Below are 22,427 nucleotides of genomic sequence, written 5' to 3'. Positions count from 1 at the left end.
CCCCCCCCCCCCCCCCCCCCCAAAAGAAGGGTGACTGGAGGATGTGCTCCAATTATCTGGGCTTCACCATAGACTGTATATGAGAAGTGGACGTATTCACCGTGATGTCATCCATTGGTTTGAGGAGTGCCGTTTTGAAGCCGTGAGTTCGCCATTTTGGCCGTCGCCATCTTGTTTTTTGCAACCAAAAGTGACACGAGAGGCAAAGTACAACCAGATTACACTGCTGCACACTTTATATTTGTAAGTCCTAACAACTTTTAATCCTTATGACGTGACACTGTGAAGATATTTAGGAGCGTATCAGTTTCCAGGAAGTGACGGTGAGCTCACCTGATCCACGTTCCCCGAGGACCTGATGAAGTCCTCACTGTCCGATTTGTTGCCGTCCTTGTCGTCCATAACCAGATCGATCGGCATTTTCCCTTTCAGACAGCTGATGTATCGATGACAGAAGTTATCACAAAGCTCATGAACCTGGAAATAAAACGTACACTAAGATTAAACATCTTAACACAGTCAGGCATTTCAAAAACACTTTCCGTCATTACAAGAGTCTCAGTAGCTGTAGTTCCATAAGAGACCAAAATAGTAAAAAAAATATATATATACAGTATATATGTAATAAATATACTGTCTGTTTATTACATATTTTACAAGTACTGTACTTAAGTACAAATTTGACATACTTGTACTTTACCTTTTCCATTTCATGCTACTTTATACTTCTACTTCAGGTGCATTTCAAAGGGGAATTGTGTACTTTTCACGCCACTACATTTATTCAAAACTTACTGCTTTCATAAAAACATATGATATACTAAAATCATATGATGCAGTATTGTCGTATAGTACTAGTAGTACACAAAGTATCTAAAATTGGCAAACTACAACATTACACGGATATTGCATGTACTCATAAGTGATATTCCATAACAATAAAACACTCTAAAAGAAGCCATTATGTAGTATATTTTATACAAGTATATTTTGCTGATGATACTTGTACTTTTACTTAAGGAACATTTTTAATCCAGGACCTTTACTTAAAATAGAGTATAGTAGAACTGTGGTATTTATGCTTCTACTTAAGTAAAGTATCTGAGTACTGCATGTAGGTCTATAACTAGATAAAGATAATGAAATTCTAGGAACATAACAGTGGTATTGGAATCATTTTAAATGACTGTTTTTTGTTCAGGATTAAACTTGGATTAGCAGCACAGTGAACATCTTTGCTGCGTTAATCTCATTACTTTATATTCGACAACAGACGTTCTGAGATCTGAGGGAATCTGACCTTCTCCAGCTCCAGGAGGTGGAAGCGCAGCACTTGTATCGACTGTACCATCTGCAAAAGAAACAAAAGACAATAATACACAAATGAGACCAAAATAAACACTTTCATAAGATAATAGTATTTACAATCATAATGGTTTAGTTTCAGAATAATATCTCACCAAATTATCCAGCTCTGGATTTGATGAAAATAAAGGCCTTTCTGATCGGATCTAGACACAGAAAACAAGTATTATAGTCATTAAACAACACAGTCCACTGCCCTGCGGCCCTGGACCCTTAAGGCCTGTTTATTGTGGTGCGAGACACCGTGGCCCTGGCCTCCACAGATTGTGCCCGAGCTACGATGCTCAACACGCTATTCTCCGAAACGCGAGAACAAAAAATTACCGGAGTGTTACCGGAAAAAAACTCCATTAAAAAAAAACCTCCACAGACCAAACATGCAACTTTTTAATCAACTGTAAACTCATATCAAATATTCGAGTCAAACAAAACAACAAATATATTATAACGAAACAAAGGTTGAACATTCTGTAAACACTTTGATTTGGAAGGCAATATATTTACTCAAATGTAGATTTTCAGATCTCCTGTTTTTTAATTATTTAAAAAACAAATTGCCCGTGTTTCTAAAATCCTCAGACATGTTAACAGTAAAAAAAAAAAAAAAATAGTATTATTTGACTTCCGAATTTAAGTTATTTGCTTTCTTCAGCTGGCACCTAGTTACAAAAATAACCGAGCACCGCGAAAGCGCTTGCGGAGCTTTCACGCTTTCTGCAAACGTCATTTCTGTCTCCCGCGTCCCTGACGGTTTATTTAATCGTAGTGCAGTGTTTACACACCGTTTCTAGTGTTTGTTAAGTGAACAAAATGAGCACTTTCATCACGGACTAATAAAGACACAATGCACAGAAAGTGGGATAATAGGGGTGTCATTGGGGGCCCACAGCTCATTTAGGCCCAGGGGCCCCCGTTCAAGGATTAATCCGGCCCTGGCCCCTTCTGATCCTGCAGATCTGTTCTGTAATATCTCCGAGACGTCGATGAAATGTGTTTCTTTACCTGTTTGGAGAAGACGGCGATGTCCTCGTTGAAGGAGTCCGAGGAGCAGACGTCTCCTCCGGCCACGCCACTCTCTCTCGGCGTGCAGGTCGCCAATTCACATTTTTCAAAAATCAGTGCGAGCAGAGGGAATAAAGGATGTCTGAGAGAGAGAGAGAGAGAGAGAGAGAGAGAGAGAGAGAGAGAGAGAGGAGGGGGTCAGCTCAGACTGTAACACAAGTTTCCTGCTGCCTCAAACTCTCCCAGAAACGTTCAAGTGGCTCCAAGATTCAGAATAATAATCTTTAGAGACTTCTATAAACAAATAAAAAGGACAAAATTAAAATCCCTTAAATTTCTTTCACCCCTATACAATGAAAGCAATAGAACTGTGTTTGTATAAAACATAAAAATGATTATACTTCTTTACGGTGTCCTTGCTTTCTCTGCATAATCCACAAAACACAAGGTCTATACTTTTCAAAGGGACTACTTCTTCAGTACTTCCAATCAGTGGAGAAACAAACATTGTTTTGGGGCGGATGAAGAAATCTCAAAACCTTGACAAATAAAACCAAAACTATCTGCACGGTACCACCGGTAGGAAGTGAGAAAACGTTTTGAAGAAAATCGGGGAGGAAGCACAACTTGGATCTGTAATGAAGCACAAAGCAGGTGCTGCTGATGCACAGGCAGGTTTAATATACTGTCCCGCTAACTCAGGACAAACCGCTTTGTTAAAGCACACAAGTTTAAAATAGATATATTTACCGTGTCTACATTATTAAAATCAAGCAAAAGGCAACTCAATGATGAGTTAAAAATAACCAGACTTAGTTACATTTCTGTAGAAAGTAAGTTTCCACATTTAGAAGGTGACGCTGACTCCAGTACGTCAATCTCATTTGTTTATTGTGATACGAGTCTGCTCAGAAACTAAAAGCTAAAAACAATGTTCCCGTAATCGAAACAGGAAAATAAAAGCATGCATTTCATGTTTGTGTTGTTTTTTAAATTAAGGACTAGTTAGAAGTTGGTTAAAACAATACGAAAGTAGTTTAGTGTCATAACTAATTCAAGCTTGGATTGAATGCTATTTTGCTTCCTTTTTATCGTTAAATAACAAGGAACCCTTTCACAAACATGTTTCAATTTAACTTCAGTAATATAATTTACATTCAGATTTATGCATCCGGTCTTGTGTTGATGCTGAGGTCAAAATGTTTTATCAAAAATATATAGTTGATTGTCATTAGCTTTGAAATGAAAGGAGATGCCATGACATGGTTAATGGTAGTTTTACAATGAAAAGACCCCAGAATCGAACCCTGAGGAACTCCAAACAAGTTCTGGTTTGAGGTGAAGCTACAATAAAACATGGAGGGGGCGAGAGCAGACTTAGCCCTGTAACAAAGACAGGCTTAAATGAAGTAATCTGATTATTGGCCATAATCTGGTTATTGTGTCCGTGTGAACACAGCCGGTAGAGCTGGACCCAAATATTTATCGGCGTTTCAGCTATTTGTTTTAAGCTAAAATGTCTCAAATGTGAGGCTTTGCTGCTTTCATCCATCATATGTGATAATAAATTAGATATCTTCAGCTTTACGGGCTGTTGGCCAGAACAACAAGCGACCTCAATACAACACCTTATGAGCTTGGGAATTAGTCATTTTATAGATAAAACAATGAATGGATTAATAAAGAAATGAATCAGTTAATTTATTAATTAATGTATGCAAGTATTTACTCAAGTACTGTTCTTATGTACTGTAAAAATCTACCTGTTTATTTCAAGGTCAATTTTATACTTCTATTCCAATACATTTTAGATGGAAATAATATACTTTTCTACCACAGTTCCTTACATTCATTGAACAGCTGTAGTTAACGTTTTCAAATAAAGTTATATACAAAACCTACAATTGGATTATCAGGAAAGCAGCAACACATTACTCCATTACTTAAATGACTCCATTTATAAATCCTCTTATTGTTTTTTTAAGGCACTACTGTATATTTCTCAGGTTTTGGGAATAAGCCAGAATAAGACGAGGAGCTGGTAAAGGTGCTGTTAGTTACTGTTGTCTGATGAGCTGCGATCTATAAAAACTCTATCTCCAGTTAGATATAAGCCAGAAACCTTCTTGTTTTCTCAGGCCTATAAACATATATAATGATCATATGTAATAACTGTGATCATATATAATAACCTGCATTTCTACACATTCATTTCCCTATAAACATTTAAAATGGCTCCACCTCACTTACCGACACGAGTCACTTTTCTGCATCGTGAGAACTTTTACTTTTGATGCTCAAACTCGTATTTTTACTGAAGTAGCGTTTTGAATGCAGGGCTTTTACTTGAAGTGAAGTTTTCTTTAATACTGAAGTGCTGCTACTTTTACTCAAGTAAACTTCTTCCGCCGTCTGTTTCTGTGTTGACCTCAAACAAGCAGCAGGCCTCACTTCATCACACACACACACACACACACACACACACACACACACACACACACACACACACACACACACAGATAATGTTGGTCTGGCTCAGCTCGGCCTGGAATGGAACAGCGAGTAGCTCAGTCCCAAACAGTGAGAAGTTAAACAGATGAATCAAACAGGAAGCTACACCAAGAAACTGATTTCACAGAAGAAGAAAACTGTTCTGAAAGAGCCGTTTTTGTCCTCATCAGTCCGGTCTTTTTTCCCCCACAGTGTGAGTAAACTCATCATACCCATAAATGGAGTCTTTGTCCCTCTTGACGGCGTCCCCAGCTGTGGCGCCAATGCTGCTGCTGGTGTGGGTGGACTGGGCGTACTGGTGTGGAGGGTATGGACCAGCAGCAGCGGCGGCGGCAGCGGCGGCAGCAGCCAGGTGCACGGCCTGCAGAGAGCGGGCGGCGTGGTGGTGGTGATGGTGGTGTGGGTCTCCATACACCCCACCCACGCCCTCCAGCCCGTAGTGGGCCAAATCTTCATACTGAAACACAGATAAGAGATGGGTGACCTCTGACCTCCTGAGTCCTCATGTAGGAGCTGTTCGCTGACCTCAGCGGAGGTCGAAACGCAGATACATTTGAACGATAAATGTGTTGAAACAAACTGTGTGCAGAGTTTAGACGTTTAACGGACTATCTCTCAGAAACACGATGAAATGGCACAAAGTGACAGACACAAAAATCTGTTAATAAAAAAAAAGAAACGCTAGTTTCACCAATTTTGTCGCTAAAAAACAAAAAGAGCCAGACTCTTCTTCTTAAAAGGAGAATGAGGTGTTTTTTCCATTTATGTGAAAGAAAAAAATACTTCTAACAACAATATAATATAATTTAATAGAACAAAACCCCAAAAGTGACCAGAAAGAATATTCAAGGACTCTCACAAACGGTGTGCAAAAAAACAACCAAGGCTACAGGTGTTCCTGTTATTATGTCCACCCTCTTGTCTATTTACTCTCATGTGATAAAGAATATGCATTCAAAAGGTTTAAACATCCAGTCACAATCATAAATCACATTATTATGCCGTTATAACAATTTAAAAGTAAGTAATTCAGTATGTTGACTTTTCAAAATAAAAAACATCCTGAAACCAGACAAATACAGACAAATTAACATTATTAATTAAAACGTCTCTGGAAAGCTGAACTGGAATATTTAATTAGTTGGCACTGTGCAGGTGTTCCTGTTATTATGTCCACCCCTGGTGTATTTACTGTGAAAGACTTTTTTAACTTTTAAAACACCAATTACATTTTCAGATAAACATAATAGAACTCCCGTCTTAACTTCTGCTTTTAAAAAAAAAAACGCCTGACACTTCAAACAATAGTGTCTCTGCACTGGGGATTCTCTATGAAGGGGGTGGACAAAATAACATGAACACTTTAAAACGTGATGCAGTCGAATGTAAAAACACCATCAAGCTAAAACAAAACATCTCTGATATTTATAAGAGGTATAATGTTTCTGTCAGACTGAAATGTGTGTTATTCAATTTGAATTATAGTCAAGTTGTCCGTAAACTTGTAGATTTTCTCAAAAACTTTATAAACTTTAAAGACTTAACGGACAGAAATCTATTTTATTTTTTAGAAAGAAAACAGGAATTGTTCTAAAATGTTTATGCCTATAATAATATATGCCATATTAAGTATGTACATGTACACATTCTTTGGTTTTGTAGTAAATCAAAACAAGTTTAAACTTTGCAATACAATATACATATTACCTATAAAAATGATCTTATTTCAACAGAAGTCAGTTTGCTTTTTAATTGAAGCAACTAAAGTTTATCACTTTGTTTCTCTTTTAAAGGGTGTGTTTTCTGGGTCTTTATGTGTTTTTAATTGACACCATTTTAAAAAAGACCGTAAAATGTTTAATCTCCAAAAGCAACAAGAAAAAAAGCAATTTTAAAAAGAAGAATTATAATTTCTAAATTAAAAAAAACATGGTTTTAGTTGTATTCCTGTAAAGAACCTGATATATTTAGATAATCACTGTATAACTACTCTTTTTAACTTCCAATGCTAAAAAGGCAAATGTTGTTTAAATAATGTATTATTCTTATGAGTTCTTCTTTGTTGAAAACATCTCTCGTGGTGCCGTTTGTTTCCTTATTTTTAGTTTATTTTCCTGATTTAAGATCTGCAGCAACAGGTTTCCGCTGTGATACGTGAGTTAGGAAACATAATAAGTCAGATATTTTACGTTATAAAGAACTTTTTATGATCAAAAAGTTGAGCAGAAGCTCTCACTGTGTGTCTTTATGTCTCTGTGTGCATGTGATCGGATTCGAGCAATCACTGATCACTGATCAACAAAACGCAGTTTAAACTTTGACCTCGACAAACAGCCGCCTGCGTGAACTAAAGTTCAAATATTAGAAATATTTTCCTGTTAAAAAAAACTTGATTGAACCGTTTGTGTTCATCAGCTCCGGTTGGGCAGATTTAACCAGCCGTGAAACAAATATAATAAGAGTTTTATTTCTTTATAATCTCCGCCGCTGAAGCACAAACGGCCGACACACACACCGACTGAACCGCTAACAAACAGTCCGCTGCACGTGCAACACAATGTGTATATATGAGTAAATAGAGCGTGAAGTGTTTCCTCTGAAATCTGTTAAAACATGTTTTTAGTTTGATTTAAAAACAAAAAGGTTGCAATGCTCATAAGTTTTGTTGGTGAAATTAAATGATTCGTTCATTTTAAAACTTTTCTCATAAATCAAAACTGAGGCACAAACTCCAAAAGGAACAAATATATTGTACAACAAGTATTTCTACAAATCACAGCAACTTTTATTATCCAAAATAAATTAATTTAGATCCATAAAAGATTTTCTGTTTATAAGTTTGCCTTTAGTTCTCTCTGAGTGTGAAGTGAATCTAATTAAATTAAAGCTCAGTTAGTGTTTCACTTTTATTATTCATTTAAAAAAAGTTTCAGTTTTAGAAAAGTGTCCATGAATGTTTTTATTTTTAAATAAATGTACGAATACATAAAGGCGTCTTTCTATTAATATGTACTGTGTCATATTGGTTGGAAAAAATCTTTCAAAAAGACAACCATTGAATTAAGTTAAATTGATTATTATTACGCACGAGACAAAGTTTGAATCATTAGTTCGTGAAATTAAAATGGTAAATATAATTTAGCTTTAAGAAACAACGTTAATATAGGTTTCCAAATAGGGTTAATGTATGTATTAGTTGAATAGTTTAAATCTAGTTTCGTCTCAGTTTTGTGTCAATTTATAGAAAAGTGGTTCACTGTTCTTCACAAATCCAAACTCAGTTTATTGATCATCAAACTCGAGCCGCTGAAGAAGCACCGTCCTCTCTCTCATCATCTCTCTGCGCTCGAATTAAAAAGTGGATTTTTACGCACCCGTTGCGCCATCGGCCCCGTCTCTCCGCCCGGACTCCAGGTGACTCCTGCGGGGCAAAACACACATCCAACTCCCCGGTACCGGAGCGTTAATCACTTAATCCTGTGTGTAACGGAGTCCAGCCGCGAAGAGAAACGCACAAACACACAGAGAGCAGCAGCAGCAGGTCACTGCAAGCTCCGCTCAGCTCTCCACGGGAACCGACCAACCGACCGACGGTGACACTCCGCCACCAGAAGCACGAGCCCGGGGCAGACGCTGTCCTATTCCCGGCCTCCAGCTCCAAGCAACAACCGACCACCCAACCAACCGCTCAGTCAGCAGCCCAAATCCGATCAGGTTACATCCAAACCGGGGGGGAGACAAAGTGAGGCGGACCCGCCCGCTGCGCTCTGAGCCGGGCCGTGCGGCGCTGTCTTCTGCGCGGAGGTGCGTTCAAATCCCCATCGCAGCTCCGGCGCAGCGGCTTCCTCCTTCCTCAGAGCAGGCCGTCGGGGTGTGAGGGGAGGGAGGGGAGTGAATAGTTTCTTTTCCCCACTTAAAGGAGCAGAGACTCCCTGCGCGTCCCCGCAGCTACCACGAGACGTGCCAAGGCGCGCAACCGCGAGGTGCACTGGATGAAGGGAATGTGAGGGGACAAATATGTCTCCACTCCACGTTGTTATTGGGGAGACAAAAATTATGACAACTTATGAATTCATTGCGACTACAGAAATAACTTTGGAATGTCGATTTTATGTTAAGGTGGAACTTCAACACAACAATGGAATAAAACTTCAAAGTAAAAAGAAAAAGCTTCAGGGGCCCGAAGACTTCTGGTTTACAATGTGGCAGTGTTTGTGTGGTTATTTGATGAACCGCAAATGTGTTATTAAAACTGTCTGAAATGAGAGGGGCCCAGAGGAGACACCTGCAGTATTACATAAGATTGAGGACCTCATTTTGCAGAGGGGCCCCGAGTTAGAATCCAGTTTTGTGGCTTTTGTTACTTTAGTTTATGTTATGTTTACATGGTGCATAAACAATGAGTGCATGGGAGAAATGGGGGTCAACCGGGACCCCCGGCACATCAGGGGCCGCATGCAAAGGTTAATATGGCCCCGAGTTAAAAGTATAGAATAAACTGTCTGCAGTAAATAGATACATATCAAATGCATAATAACAATAATATCTTATTTGACAAATATATTTTTGCACTTTTGATTTTCCTTTTAAATGCGAAACACATAATGATTTATAAAACTGAAACACTTTTTAAATGATTGACAGTAGAATTTCATTATTGAGGCAGATATATTTTGATAAAATAATACTAGAATATTCAGATAGAGCCTAAAGTCTAAGTCTAAGAGTCGACCGCACTTGTTCTAAATAAAGAAGATAAATCTGTTTGAGAAAGGAATAATGTCAAAGTTTAAATGTGGGAAAGAAAACAAACTGCTGTTCACTTTGTTTGCACAGACTGCTGAACTCTTGTGCTCATGCCCCATCTAGTGTTTGTAAAGTGTCAACACCAGCCAGAGCGCTCGCTTAACATTTACCAAACATGAGCTGTAACCAACAACCTGTAATAACCGAGCAGAGAACTACAAATATTACAGTCAAACGTAAAGTTCAAATGAGAAGGAAACCTTAAAGACAATCTCAAATCTGAACAAATGAAACATAAATTACCTGAAACACCATTAAAATGAACCTTTAAGTCCCTTTTTTCTTTCTTTTTAAAAAAAATAATTTTACAGGATAAAGGTATGAGCTTAAAACAATAGAGCATATTTAAGTTATTGTAAAGATGGTATTTAGTATCATAAACACACAGCAGTAAAGAGCTCGGCGGTGAGTGATTTGTTATAGACATTATTTTAAAACATGTTTGGCGCCACCTTCTAACAAAACTGGTGCATTGATGGGGTTTCTCTGATGATCTGAATAAGTTCCTTATTTTAATCCCTGTATCATTTTATCTATAAGTACTCGTGTTGCTACACAATCTATAATGTATCTGGACATATTTTACTTCCTGTGACTTGCAGGTTTCATCCTCATCTGAAACAACAGTCTGTGAAGAAACCTGTAAATCACAATGTGATTGAAAGTCCACTGTTTTTTATTTTTAGTGTCCTCTAGTCAAGTTTATTCCTTTATAAAGCCGGATGTCAGAACTTTACCAAGAAGCTTTTCAATAACATCCTCTGTCCTTAAACAGATGATTAAAAACTCTCCAAAAAAACGTTAACAGGGAATAAAAGGAAAGAAAACCTCAGTAAGAGCAAGAGGAGGGATCCCTCTCCCTGGATGGACGGTTTCATATGTCGTGTGCACAGAATAAACAACATAGAATGACAGATGCAGAGTCTGAAAGCGTTGCAGAACAAACATCCAGTCATTTATGTTTGTTGATTCATGCAAGAAACTAACAGTCAGTATGTCTTTGCCTCTATTGATGATATATATATTTTTAATCTGCCTCCCCCAACTTTATGAATGTACAATACTGAATCACTGGAGTATTCCTTTAATGCAACAGTATCCTTCCTTCATGGAGTAATGACACGTTAAATGAATCAATACTGATGTTTGTCCTTCTGTTTTTAATAACAGATCTGAAGCTTTGTGGCTTCAAATGCAGAAACCACAGCGACACCTGGTGGCTCGATGAACGTACTGCAGCCCCTCAGCACCAAATCTCAGTTGATCTCCAAGAAGTGTTATTAAATCTGTACTAGTTTTGTTCACATGTGCTGCATTAATCGTAGATGTTATTGTGCATCATCATCCTGATGACATTATGCGTAACATTAACACACATCTTTACAATCTCCCTGCATGCACATATTCTCGTTACGCTGTGAACTTCTGCACATCCTCGTGCACATTCTTTTTGCACATTCCTGTGCAGCTCTTCCACTTTAAAAACAGATAACTTTACTTCTTTCTTATATTTTTCTATCCTATGTTATGCCTCTTTGTACTGTTATTAATGCACCAAACCCACCAAGACAAAGTCTCTGTATGTGCAAACCTACTTGCCAATAAAACAAGTTTCTGATTCTGATGTTACAGTAAAATAATTATTAAATGCATCGTCCAAGAAGCTCATACACATAAAATATGAATGTACCATTTTTGGTGTAGCTGAGGCCCAGTGTCACTGTGGGCTCATTGAGTCACACTGTGATGTGATTGGAGAATAATAATTAAATAATTACTTGGTATTGGGTAGAAATGTTCTCTTACTTTTATTGTGTAGTTTTAGTGTTTCTCTAGTGTACACTGGCAGAAAGCCCACGCTGGAACACAGGGAGATCATTTATTCTAAATATTGCTTTATATTGAATAGAGCACTGGCTTCATTTTATCTCATTGAATGTTTCCTTACAGTAAACTATGCTAAATATTATTTGAATGGACTGTACATAAAATAACTTGGATGTGTAGACTTAATCCAAGAACCAACTCATAAATACTTGCAATAATAAAACAACACAAAGAGTTCTAAAAACATGTACATGAAGGTAACATCTATCTACAGTTGATCCACTTCATCAAGCTTTTGTTTGTTATGTTATATATTTAAAAAGAGAAACATGCAAACGTAGTGTGATGCTAAAGTAATGATGAGACAGACATCGTGGTAAAGTTTTTGAGGAGGCATAGAGTAACTCCACATCAGTTTAGCAGCTGGATGCAGCAGGACGACGTTAAAGACCTTGTTTTGTTTTCTAGGTAAGTTTTGGAGTCAAAGTTGAGACAGAAGTTCTGCTTTTAATAATAATTTGGCAAAGATATGAAGAAATATGGACTGACATTGGAAATGTGGATTAAATTAGTGGTTTGAAAATGCCAAACTTGTCAACATTGAAATATATCTAAATAAACATGAATCACCGTGATTTCTGAAATGGTGCAGATCTCGACCCCGACCCTGTTTCTAACTCTTCAGACACGTAGCTTTGACTGAATATCACCCGAAGATCAGTAGATCTTATGAGTGACACATTAAAATCACGGAACAGGACGATGAGTATCTGCACTGGACTGTCCAAATAAAGTGAGACCAAAAAAAAAGACACAATTAAATAAGGTCTAAGAAATATAAAACACACAGAGAGTCACGTCTACCACTTCTTCACCAAATAAACATCAAACACTAGAATATTGTAGAGACAACAGCTGTGGCGCAGATGTGAAGTGTAGCTGCAGTAGCATGACTCTGCCACAAGGTGTCACTTAAACACAGTAGTTTTTAAATGTGACAGAAGAAGAAGAGCATGTTTCTACTGATGGTCAGCTGATAACAAACTGAAGGGAATATAAACTAGGGCTCTTATTTTGAAGAATAGTTTGCACAGGTGCTTTTAAATAAATATGACATTACCTGAAAAACACATTGTGGTAATTTATGCTAATAACAAAGAAAAACATCTACAATCTGAACACATCGTAAAACAACTGTCTGCGTGGTAAAGAATAAATATACACACACACACTATATCAATAACCTACCCAAATAAATGTAATTATGAAAGGGCACATCTGCATCACACCCCAAGTGAAGACACAAACTTATAGAGAAAGGTTTACATGTATTTACATGTTTAAAATGGAAACACATAAAACCTTTCAGAGACATAAGAACCCTCTCTCATAAGAAGGATGTTATCATGTGCACATTTGGTCCCTCTACTGCAACTGTTAGTGCCACTACTATACTATTAAATAGTACTGATACCACCTCCACTACTCCCAGTACTACTACAGCTACGACTACTCCCTCTATTACTACTTCTAATATTGCTACTACAGCCACTGTACACAATACCACTGGGCAAAAATACTTTTTTAATTTAAACCACTTCCACTACTCTTATCACTGCTATTAGTACTAGAATACTGTACTAGACCTGCTAGTATTACTATGCTACTACCATAGCCACGAGTATTTTTTGTAGTATTTCTATTGCTCATATTTAATACTATATTTGCTGCTGCTAGTGTACATACTATTTATTAAAAGTAGAATTAATACAATAATACAAATATTAAAATTACAATATTGCAGGTCTATTGGTTCGTGCTATCTATTGCTGCCATATGACACATACAGTGTAGCATTTGTAAACTATTATTATTATTATGATATGGTAAAAGCACGTGACTCTGCAGTCCTTCGGGTCTGACGTCACTGTCTCCCCTCCTCCTCCTCCTCTTCCTCAGTCCGCTCCGCTCTGCCTGCGCTCACTGAATCCAACATGGAGTAAGGAGGAGATGGGGCTCGTCCGGGGCCATCCTCACCGATACCAGCGCACCATTTTCGGTCACCGCATTCCAGCCCGGTCCGGCGGGGGAGGAGGTAGAGGAGGCTGCGGAGGAGGAGGAGGAGGAGGAGGTGGAGGAGGAGGAGGAGGAAGAAGAAGAAGAAGAAAAGGCGTAGGAGCAGGAGGAGGTGGGAGAGGAGATCGGATGCGCCTCTTCGGATGCGCTCCAATAATTGAGGAGTGAAAGGAGAAGAGGAAGAAGAAGAAGAAGAAGAAGAAGAAGAAGAAGAAGAGGAGGTGGTGTTGGAGGAGGAGGAGGAGGGGGAGTGGGGAGGGAGACGGAGATCCGAGAATACATAACGCACATCAAGAACCGAGCGGAGAGAGGGAGAGAACCGGATCCTCCGCCGCTTCTGCCGCCGCCGCTGCCGCTGAAGGGCGAGGAAACATGAAGACACCGCACTGTGCAGCCGCGGCGGGAGCTTATTATTACCGGAGGTGAAACAGAAGAAGATGAGCGAGGACACGCGACCAGACGAGTGAGTATAATATTAATAATAATAATAACACACCGCATCATTATTATTTTCTAATTATTATGATTAGCTGCGTATTGGCGCGCGGCCGCTTGTGCATTGATCACATGGATAGGGATTGGTCCTGATATGTTGTTATGGGCTCAAGTGTTGAGGGGGGGGGGCTCCTCACCCTCATCCTCCTCCTCATCTTCCTCCTCCTCGTGGAGAGGTTGGTTGAGGTCGGAGAGATTTCACAGGAAGAAGAAGCGCGTGCAGCCTCCTGCAGATGCGATACAGTCATAACAGAGAGGAGGCGATGGGGGTGCAGTTTGCATCATGATGGACTTGACAGAGCAGACAGAGGAGGTTCTGCATGAGGCATCGCGTGCAACATCCCAACATGGCTTTATTAATGAGCATGTTAGCATGTCCTTCCTTCATAGACAACTGCTGGTTCCTGGTTCGTCCGCCGGTATGAAGCGGCCTGTCCGGCTCATGACCCCTTTCCAATGAGGCCACTGTGTGTTGTGACTCATCATGAGGGTGCATATGTCTGCAGGCTGTGACCAGTTCAACTAAAGCGGGATTATTCCTGCTCTGAAGGGGTTCGTTGGTATTTAATTATCCAATAGAAAAAAATGTTCCAGGTACAGATTAGACGGTAGAATACGATCCAAGATTACACTTTGACAATCGGAATCAGGTTTTATTGCCAAGTGGGAGTTTGCCTTGGTGCAGCAATAAAGACATGTAGTCCTATCCTGTAAAGAGCTGGAGCAACAGATTCATTAGTTTGGCAAACTTAAAGCTATTAAAGTTATTTCATACTTAAAAGGAGGAAGGATTTTACGACTGTAGAAAGTTATCATGGTAGCGATCATATTATCCTTCGGTGTAATGACTGCCAACAGCAGAATTAAAATGTTTAGTGCTGTGGCAGAAATCTGTGCTTGAACTTTTTACGCAGTGCTGTTTAACCATTACACGAGCAGTTAAAGGGTAATTACGGTATATTCTGACCCTATTTTCTCATGTTTTTATGAGTAATTAAGTGAGTAGTTGGGACAACAGCTTTTGAGTCCGGTATCTTAGAGAGAAATAAAAAGTTTCTCCTGATGAGGTCTGTTTGTTTTTTGTGAGCCTCGCTTGAAGAAGTCTCATTCCGAAAAGCTAAATATTCAGCCCAAAATCACAGTAAACCAGTTCAGCGGCTGCAGCGTTCTCCTTCAATACTGAACCAATGGTTGCACACACTAACCACTTAGACACAAAATAAAAAGGCGAAAGTAGGTTCAAAAATACCAAAGTTGCTCTTGAAGACGTCAGTATGTTTCAAAAGAAGTGCTCGTCAGAGCATCGAACGTCCTGAACTCCGACACTGGAATAGACCGAGCTGCGTCCGACAATTTTTGTAATTTTCACCAACAGTTATTTTTTGTCTCTAGCTCTCTGTTTTCATTCCTCACAATTCTGCTATTTTTCATGGTAACCAATGAGTGCAACACCCCGAACGACTTCCTGGAAAGACTTTCTGAAGGAGCTCATTTCTGGGACGCGTAGCGTCGAGACAACAAACAGTCGAAAGCTGTTAGCGAGAGAGAGAGAGAGATCTGGGAGATGCAGCCAGGAGGTAGAAACACTTGACTTCAGACGTGGTCGTATGACACGACGTGTGTGTTTATTTGAAACATACTGAGACCTTTAGATCGGATGCACTGATCCAAAAGATATGGATGTTAACAAGTGAATCAGGTCCGGGTACAACCTCCATGTGTGCAGATGTGGCAGCAGGTATGCAGCAAAGGTGAGCAGCGCACCGAAGGCTAAAGTACACACAGGATTACGATGGATGAATGTAGCAGAGAGAGGAACGTGTCATGTGAGTGTATACCAGCAGACTCGAGTGGATTGTCTCAACAAGCTCGCAGGCTTCGCTTCCTGTTCTTTTCCGGGCCTCTAGATGTTGTTTCCTAATTGTAATAAAGTACTAAAAGCTGCAGAGTTTGAATGAACCGTTTGAATGAACTCCTCAGCAAATCAGATTGTTTGTCCCGGGTGGAGAGCGTATGGCTGCAGGTAACCTGAAGAAGCAGGCCACCCTTTCCTTTGGACGGCCTCGTGCTGAGCACACCCCTGCAGGTAAACACATGACTCATACGGCCGCGTTCGGCCAGATAATAGGCTCAACTTGTGAAATGTTTACCCAGACTGCACCAGGTCCGCAGAGAGAAGCAGGTAGCAGGCTGTTCGTTTGGACGCGTGGGTGTCATTTTTCGCTTTGGTCACCCCCTCACACTTTTAGTGTTATTGACTCACTAAAATCTGTTGATACACTCGTCGTCGTCTCCAAAGTAAGAAAGTAGCTCAGGCCTCATGCAGGTCGAGTTATCCCCTCTCTGCAAGCTAGGGTGACATTTTGGTGACAATGTGTAATTGTGATAGTCTCTTAAAATGATGAAGATATGCAAGTAAAGGACGGTAACGTTTTAAATATATTTTAACACTCATGGTACACATCTTATTTCAATAATTTTGACCGACATTGCGATATGATTTGTGATATTAGATTATTTTGTTGATTTGTACCAAACAAAGATGCTTCCTTGAGTTATGTAGGCCTGGACTCTACAGCAACACAATGTGTGATTTAAAATGGTATTTTGAAACATATTTTTACCCGTAGTTTTTTTTGTGTTAATGCAATTGAACCTACAGAAGAAAATTCGTCAGCGGCACAATGCAGAGAGGTTGAGAAGTATTTAAAACTGAATTTGCGGAATAGCTGAATGTTGTAGTCAACGACTTTGTTTAGCAGCAGCACAGTAACAACGTCAGAAAAGTATTGGTCAATTACAGCTGAGTATGTCAATTCATTCATTCATTCAAATCTTTATTTAAGCCTCGAAATGTCTCTCATTGAAACGAGATCAGAGCCAAACAAACCCAGAGAAGACAACACTCAGTGAACACAATCACACTGAGGTGAAGTGGTGTCATCGTCTTGAGTTCCAGGTGTAGTCAGAGTGTCGAGCGGCAACAGCAGCAGCAGCTCAGTAGCTTCACCAACAAGCCCGATGTGCAGCGGGAGGAGATCTGATACTTGCTCGGGAGTTTTCATTGTTTTGTTTGGAGCGTTCTTGGTTTTCACTGGACGGTGAGGGACTGAAACTCTCCCCTGCCCCTCACCAGAGGTGTGTATGTGGGGGTGTTTCCTATTGATCGGGCGAACCGATGCCCCCGGACCCGCCCACAGAGAGCTGTCGATAACGCCGGAGGGGAGGGAGGAGGGGTTGACAATGACATTGAGGAAAGGTCAGCAGGCAGCAGTGTCCCCGGTGCTCCGGCTCCACCCGCACACGAAAACGTCGATTTTATATTAGCGCTGACCTCCATCTGAGCTGCTGGTGCCCGGTCACTTCAGCTGAGACGCTCCGGTGATCGTAGACGCGCAGACAAATATTTAAAAAAAGTAGATTTTGGGCTATTTTGCTTCCATAACATGTCACCTTTCAGACTAGTGGAAAGAAAACATCCAAGATACACGTTTAGCTGTTTATTTTACTACTTTGTCTGTTTGCATCTGTAGATTTATCCTAAATTCACCAAACGTTACCATTGCATAATGCCTCATTTGCATCTTAAAACATACAATTTCAGAAAACTTGTAATACAAAAACCAATTGTCTTAATGTTAGTAATGAACTGGTGAAGTTTCATGGTGATATCTATTAGTTAATTTTTTGACCCCATTCACCTGTAGTGTCTTCAAAATGTCTGTAATTTAACTAAACATCTCTTTAAGGACGTTTTCTCTAAATGAGTTTTTTCTCCACTTCAGTAACTCTTACATACACCAAACTTTACAGTTTCATTCCTCTCTATAGTCTGAAGGTTTCTACCGAGGGGTTTGTTCACATATCATTCATAACCTCATTTATACAACATTTTATTACTAAAAACATGGTGATTTTTGACTGTTGAGTGTTTTCTGATTTACGGAGCGACAAGAAAATGTATCCAAAAGTCCCTCTGTAAAAACATTTTACTTTGTAAGCAAATTAGCACATATTTGATGAGAGAATGCCTCATTTGCATATTTAAACATACATTTTCAGAAAACGTGCGATACAAAAAATAATTATCTATATGTAGGAAATCAACTGGGGAAGTTTCACCTGTAGTGTCAGATTCACCCATCACACCAATGAAGAACAGTTTTGTATTGCTTTAACACAAGTTTGATTATTTAGTGATACATATATATATATATATATATATATATATATATGTATCACTAAATAATGTTAATAATGCCACATAATCAAGACGGAGGTTTAATGAAATAACCTGAGATTGAAATTTACCAGGATAAAAGTCACAGACGGTTTGATGTGAGGAACATGATCATTAAATCATAATCATTAAACTGCCCGATTGTTTGAGGGAGTAACTTTCTGTGTGATTTTTACATATAAACAGCATCTCAATGACTATATTTCAATATAAAGTTGAAATATAGTCATTGGGATGCTGTTGGAGTGTCTAAAACATTTATTTTCAAACTACTTCAACCAGATTTGAACCTTTTTGACCTACAGACCACCAAATCATAACTTCCTGGGATCATTTCAACGTTTTAGGTGTTGAAGTTGAGTTTGGAGCTCGCCGGCGAGCGACGTCCGACCGGACAACGTGACGCCACTAATGGAAGATGGATTTCCTTTGTGGGTCGGTGCGGATTGACTTCACCGCCGCTCACGTTTCACACATCCGGGGACAAGAAAAACAAAACAAAAAACTCAACCTCTAAAACAGGGGTCTCAAACTCCCGGCCCGCGGGCCGAATATATCCCCATAGTCAAAATTCTGAGATAGAAAGTCAAAATGATGAGATACTTAAACACACAGTCGTAGAAGCAGCTCTTTGGCTGGTTACTGTACATTTGACATGGAGATGTATTGTGAGTACATTGAAGACGACTTTAAACGTGGCTTTAAAACACTATTTCAATATTTCATGTGGGATTGTGCAAACGCACCCTTGAAAGGATTTTAAGCATTGAACAAAGTTATTGTATTAACTTGTTTGATATTTGTCTTTGCTATTTTCTTTAATTGTTTGATAGAGTAATGTGGGTTTCTTAACCCTAAATTAAAAGGATTTAAGTTATAATAACAGAAATGTGTGTAATTTTTACATTTATATAACTGCATGTACAATATTTTTACACTTGAATAAACAATAATCAAATGCAGAGAGTTATTTAACAATATGTTACTAGTAGTTACATTTACAACCGGCCCTTTGTGGGCGACCATGATGCTGATGTGGCCCGGAGTGAAAATGAGTTTGAGACCCTTGCTCTAAAACATTCAAAAAACATCACGCGAGATGATGGGCGAGCGAGGGAGGAGAGTTTGGCAGAGAGCGAGTCAAACACCATCTGCTGCTGATCCAGACCTCTGAGACGCAAGGTTTTCCACGCTGATGATGATGAAGTCATGAGCCCGGATGGACCGCGCGTGCATGTGTGTGTGTGTGTGTGTGTGTGTGTGTGTGTGTGTGTGTGTGTGTGCGTGATTGACAACACGTGTGTTCCTGTGGGAGCATTCTGTGTAGTTATGTACTGTGTTTGTGTTTCTCTTTCATGATGATGGAGCAAACAGACCACCAGAGGCTATTATCTGCATCTCTGGTCAGCGGTGTGTGTGTGTGTGTGTGTGTGTGTGTGTGTGTGTGTGTGTGTGCGTGTGTGTGTGTGTGTGTTATGCTGCTTGTTTAAGTGCATCCACACACTGTTGTTAAAGTGCTCTAAGCAGCCGTTTCATTACCGTGTCCTCTGAGGACAGGGCTGTTTGAGGGCAGGGATGTCCAAATGGCGGTTTGTGGGCCACACTGGGCCTCCATAAATAACTACGTGTAGCCTGTTTCCACCACAGGAACCAAGGTCATGTTTCTTTTTAGGGACTCGGGAACCGCTTTGACTGGAGGAACCCAAAACTGTCCCTGCTGTGGGGGTAGAACATCCTGGAGTTCACTGCCGTTCACTGGTCCAAACACAAACTTCCTGCTGCAGCTTCTTTCGCCCATTTAAACAAGCTCTGGTTTCCACCCCTAGAATCAATATCAGAACATTCCTTATGATGTTGTTGCAAAATGTAGATCTCTTGGAGACGCGGCCCCCCTGGAGTCTTCTGTTCCCTATCTTCAAGTCGTCTTTGCCTTCAAGTTGTATTCCCTATTTCACCGTCAGTGAACTAAGCTGCAGTAATAAATATGGAGGATCAAGACGCCAAAGCATCTGAGAAGCAGAGAGTGGAGGTATTCAGGGTTCTACCCAGGCAGCGACTTGTAGTTCTGACGAGTGAGGCCAATGTTGAATTGTCTTAAAAACTTGCGTTCTGCAATTCAGCTGCACAATTCTGTGAATTCACCCGTCAGTGCCTTATCTCCACAGCTTGTCAGGGATCATCCCTCACAGCTAGTAAGTCCTAAATGTTGGAGCTTTATGGAAAAGCCTCAAATTCTTGGTCACGATTACCAACTGATGTTGACGTGACCAATGTTATCTCATAAAAAACACAAACTTTGGTTTCCTGAGAAAATAACAGACGAAGATACTTAACTGTTGGGTCTGATTTGGGGGGTTCAAGTTAAGGTTAAAGTATTTTGATCCATATAATGTAAAATACTTGTTGAGTCCAAACAACACACCATACTATATGGCATTTCATGTAGTGCACAGAGATTCTGTTGGATCAGCCTCGACTTATTAGGACAAATAAATTAGCTGAGTCATCAGTTGCAGGTCCTTTAGCCTGTAAAAACTGTCTTGTAACTCCCAGCGCAGCTCTGTAGTGCATTTCTGATCCGAGACTGTTAGTCAGCCGCTCTCTCTGCTCAGACAGTCGGTGAGAGGAAGCATCGGTGATACAGCGCTGACGGAAAAACAAGCTTGTGTCTTAATGGGGGGAGGAGTTACCGTAAACCAGCATGACAGAAAGCCGACAGAATGATATCTGCGTCCTCAACCTCGAGTCCTTGAAGGACAAAAATGTCTACTTCAAAAACACAAAAATACTACACATTATCTTTCAACTTCAGTCCTCATCAGACCCTGATAAAAACTAATTAAAAACCCCGAATGTCCCGTTAGATGCAGAAGTAGGACTATTAATTTATTTTTCTTTCTGTCTAATTGATAAAGGGACATTTGACTTCTCTATTGATTTTCGACTGGTTTGATTGGCCGACATCCACAGCAAACCGACTTTGAGAAGATTCTCACAAGGAAACGAAACACTGACGGTCGTTGGACTTTGTGTCTGAGTCAGTTGGATGACATCACCTCACCTGTCCGGGTGGAGGTGGGCGTTGTGCATTATAAACTTTTGACCTTCTCTTTATGAGCCTGACAGCGCTGAGACACCTGGCACACACACACACACACACACACACACACTACTGATAAGAGCAGTCCTCCCACTAAAATACAACCTACATTTTCTAACCTGGAAAGACCTTCAGAGGGACGTGGTGTGTGTGTGTGTGTGTGTGTGTGTGTTGTGATATTATATAACACACACACACACACACACAGAGCTACATCACACTGGAGCCATTCAGACAATGTACGAATGTTGACTGGAACATTGCATCTTTTATGATGCACATATTACAGTCGGTTGTATCGTGTGTCGTGCTGAAAGTATTAGGCCGTGGTTACGCCTGTATTTTAATTACAACTTTTGTCATCCGATCACGACAGGATGCATTAACTGTCAAGCCTGTGCGCCTCGAGATCGGATCTTGCTCGCATTGGGATCCGATCATCCAGACCACATGCCGAGGTGTCCAGGCTCAAGTTTAGATCTCAGTGAGGATCATGTGGGAACAATCTGAACATTTGATCAAACATAGGTCTCCATCATTTTACCCCCACACGGGAGTGTTTTATAAGTCCCCCAAAAACGAGGACTTATAAAACTTAAATTATTTTACGTATAGTAGATTTCTGTCTGGTCCGATGTGTTGTTGGGGCAAACCCACCGATTGACCAGCGTCCTAAGAAAACGTGACAGACTGCAGCCTGTAAAATACATTTTACATCATCAGTCATTTTGTAAGTGAAGGTGTCACTGTTTGCAAATGGAGGATCTCTCATTTTGGAACCAAACTCAAGTATATAGTCCCTCCTGTGTGTGTGTGTGTGTGTGTGTGTGTGTGTGTGTGTGTGTGTGTGTGCGTGTGTCACTGCACGCTGCCGGCAAATGCAGTGATGACTCATGCTACACACACACACGAGCACCATCTGTTTGACAGGCAGGCTGAATCACACAGTGGAGGGAAGCAGTGTGTGTGTGTGTGTGTGTGTGTGTGTGTGTGTGTGTGTGTGTG

The 22,427-nt window shown here is 40.0% G+C and overlaps 2 protein-coding genes across 3 annotated transcripts in view; one reads left to right on the top strand and one right to left on the bottom strand.

The window, feature by feature from the left end:
* The window catches only part of meis1a (Meis homeobox 1 a), a 39,060-nt gene extending 30,323 nt beyond the window's left edge, over positions 1-8,737 (bottom strand). For both annotated transcript variants that reach the window (XR_004213835.1, XM_031876631.1), the window contains exons 1-6: positions 8,253-8,737; positions 5,091-5,335; positions 2,368-2,509; positions 1,461-1,511; positions 1,301-1,351; positions 334-477 (exon numbers count right to left, since the gene is read on the bottom strand). Coding sequence is in view for 1 of the 2 variants with exons in the window: in XM_031876631.1 (XP_031732491.1) it covers positions 334-477; positions 1,301-1,351; positions 1,461-1,511; positions 2,368-2,509; positions 5,091-5,335; positions 8,253-8,264 (645 nt within the window). In the remaining variant the exon portion in view is untranslated. The remainder of the gene's footprint in view (positions 1-333; positions 478-1,300; positions 1,352-1,460; positions 1,512-2,367; positions 2,510-5,090; positions 5,336-8,252) is intronic.
* Positions 8,738-13,489: 4,752 nt separating this feature from the next.
* The window catches only part of spred2a (sprouty related EVH1 domain containing 2a), a 15,977-nt gene continuing 7,039 nt past the window's right edge, over positions 13,490-22,427 (top strand). Inside the window, exon 1 of the mRNA XM_031876594.1 lies at positions 13,490-14,050. Coding sequence (XP_031732454.1) covers positions 14,025-14,050 — 26 coding nt within the window. The 5' untranslated portion in view covers positions 13,490-14,024. The remainder of the gene's footprint in view (positions 14,051-22,427) is intronic.

This window comes from Anarrhichthys ocellatus, unplaced genomic scaffold (assembly GCF_004355925.1).
Source record: "Anarrhichthys ocellatus isolate YVR2014 unplaced genomic scaffold, GSC_Weel_1.0 scaffold112, whole genome shotgun sequence".
Lineage (NCBI taxonomy): Eukaryota > Metazoa > Chordata > Actinopteri > Perciformes > Anarhichadidae > Anarrhichthys > Anarrhichthys ocellatus.
Note: the sequence above shows the minus strand (reverse complement) of the source record. Positions and strands in the feature narration are given on the sequence as shown.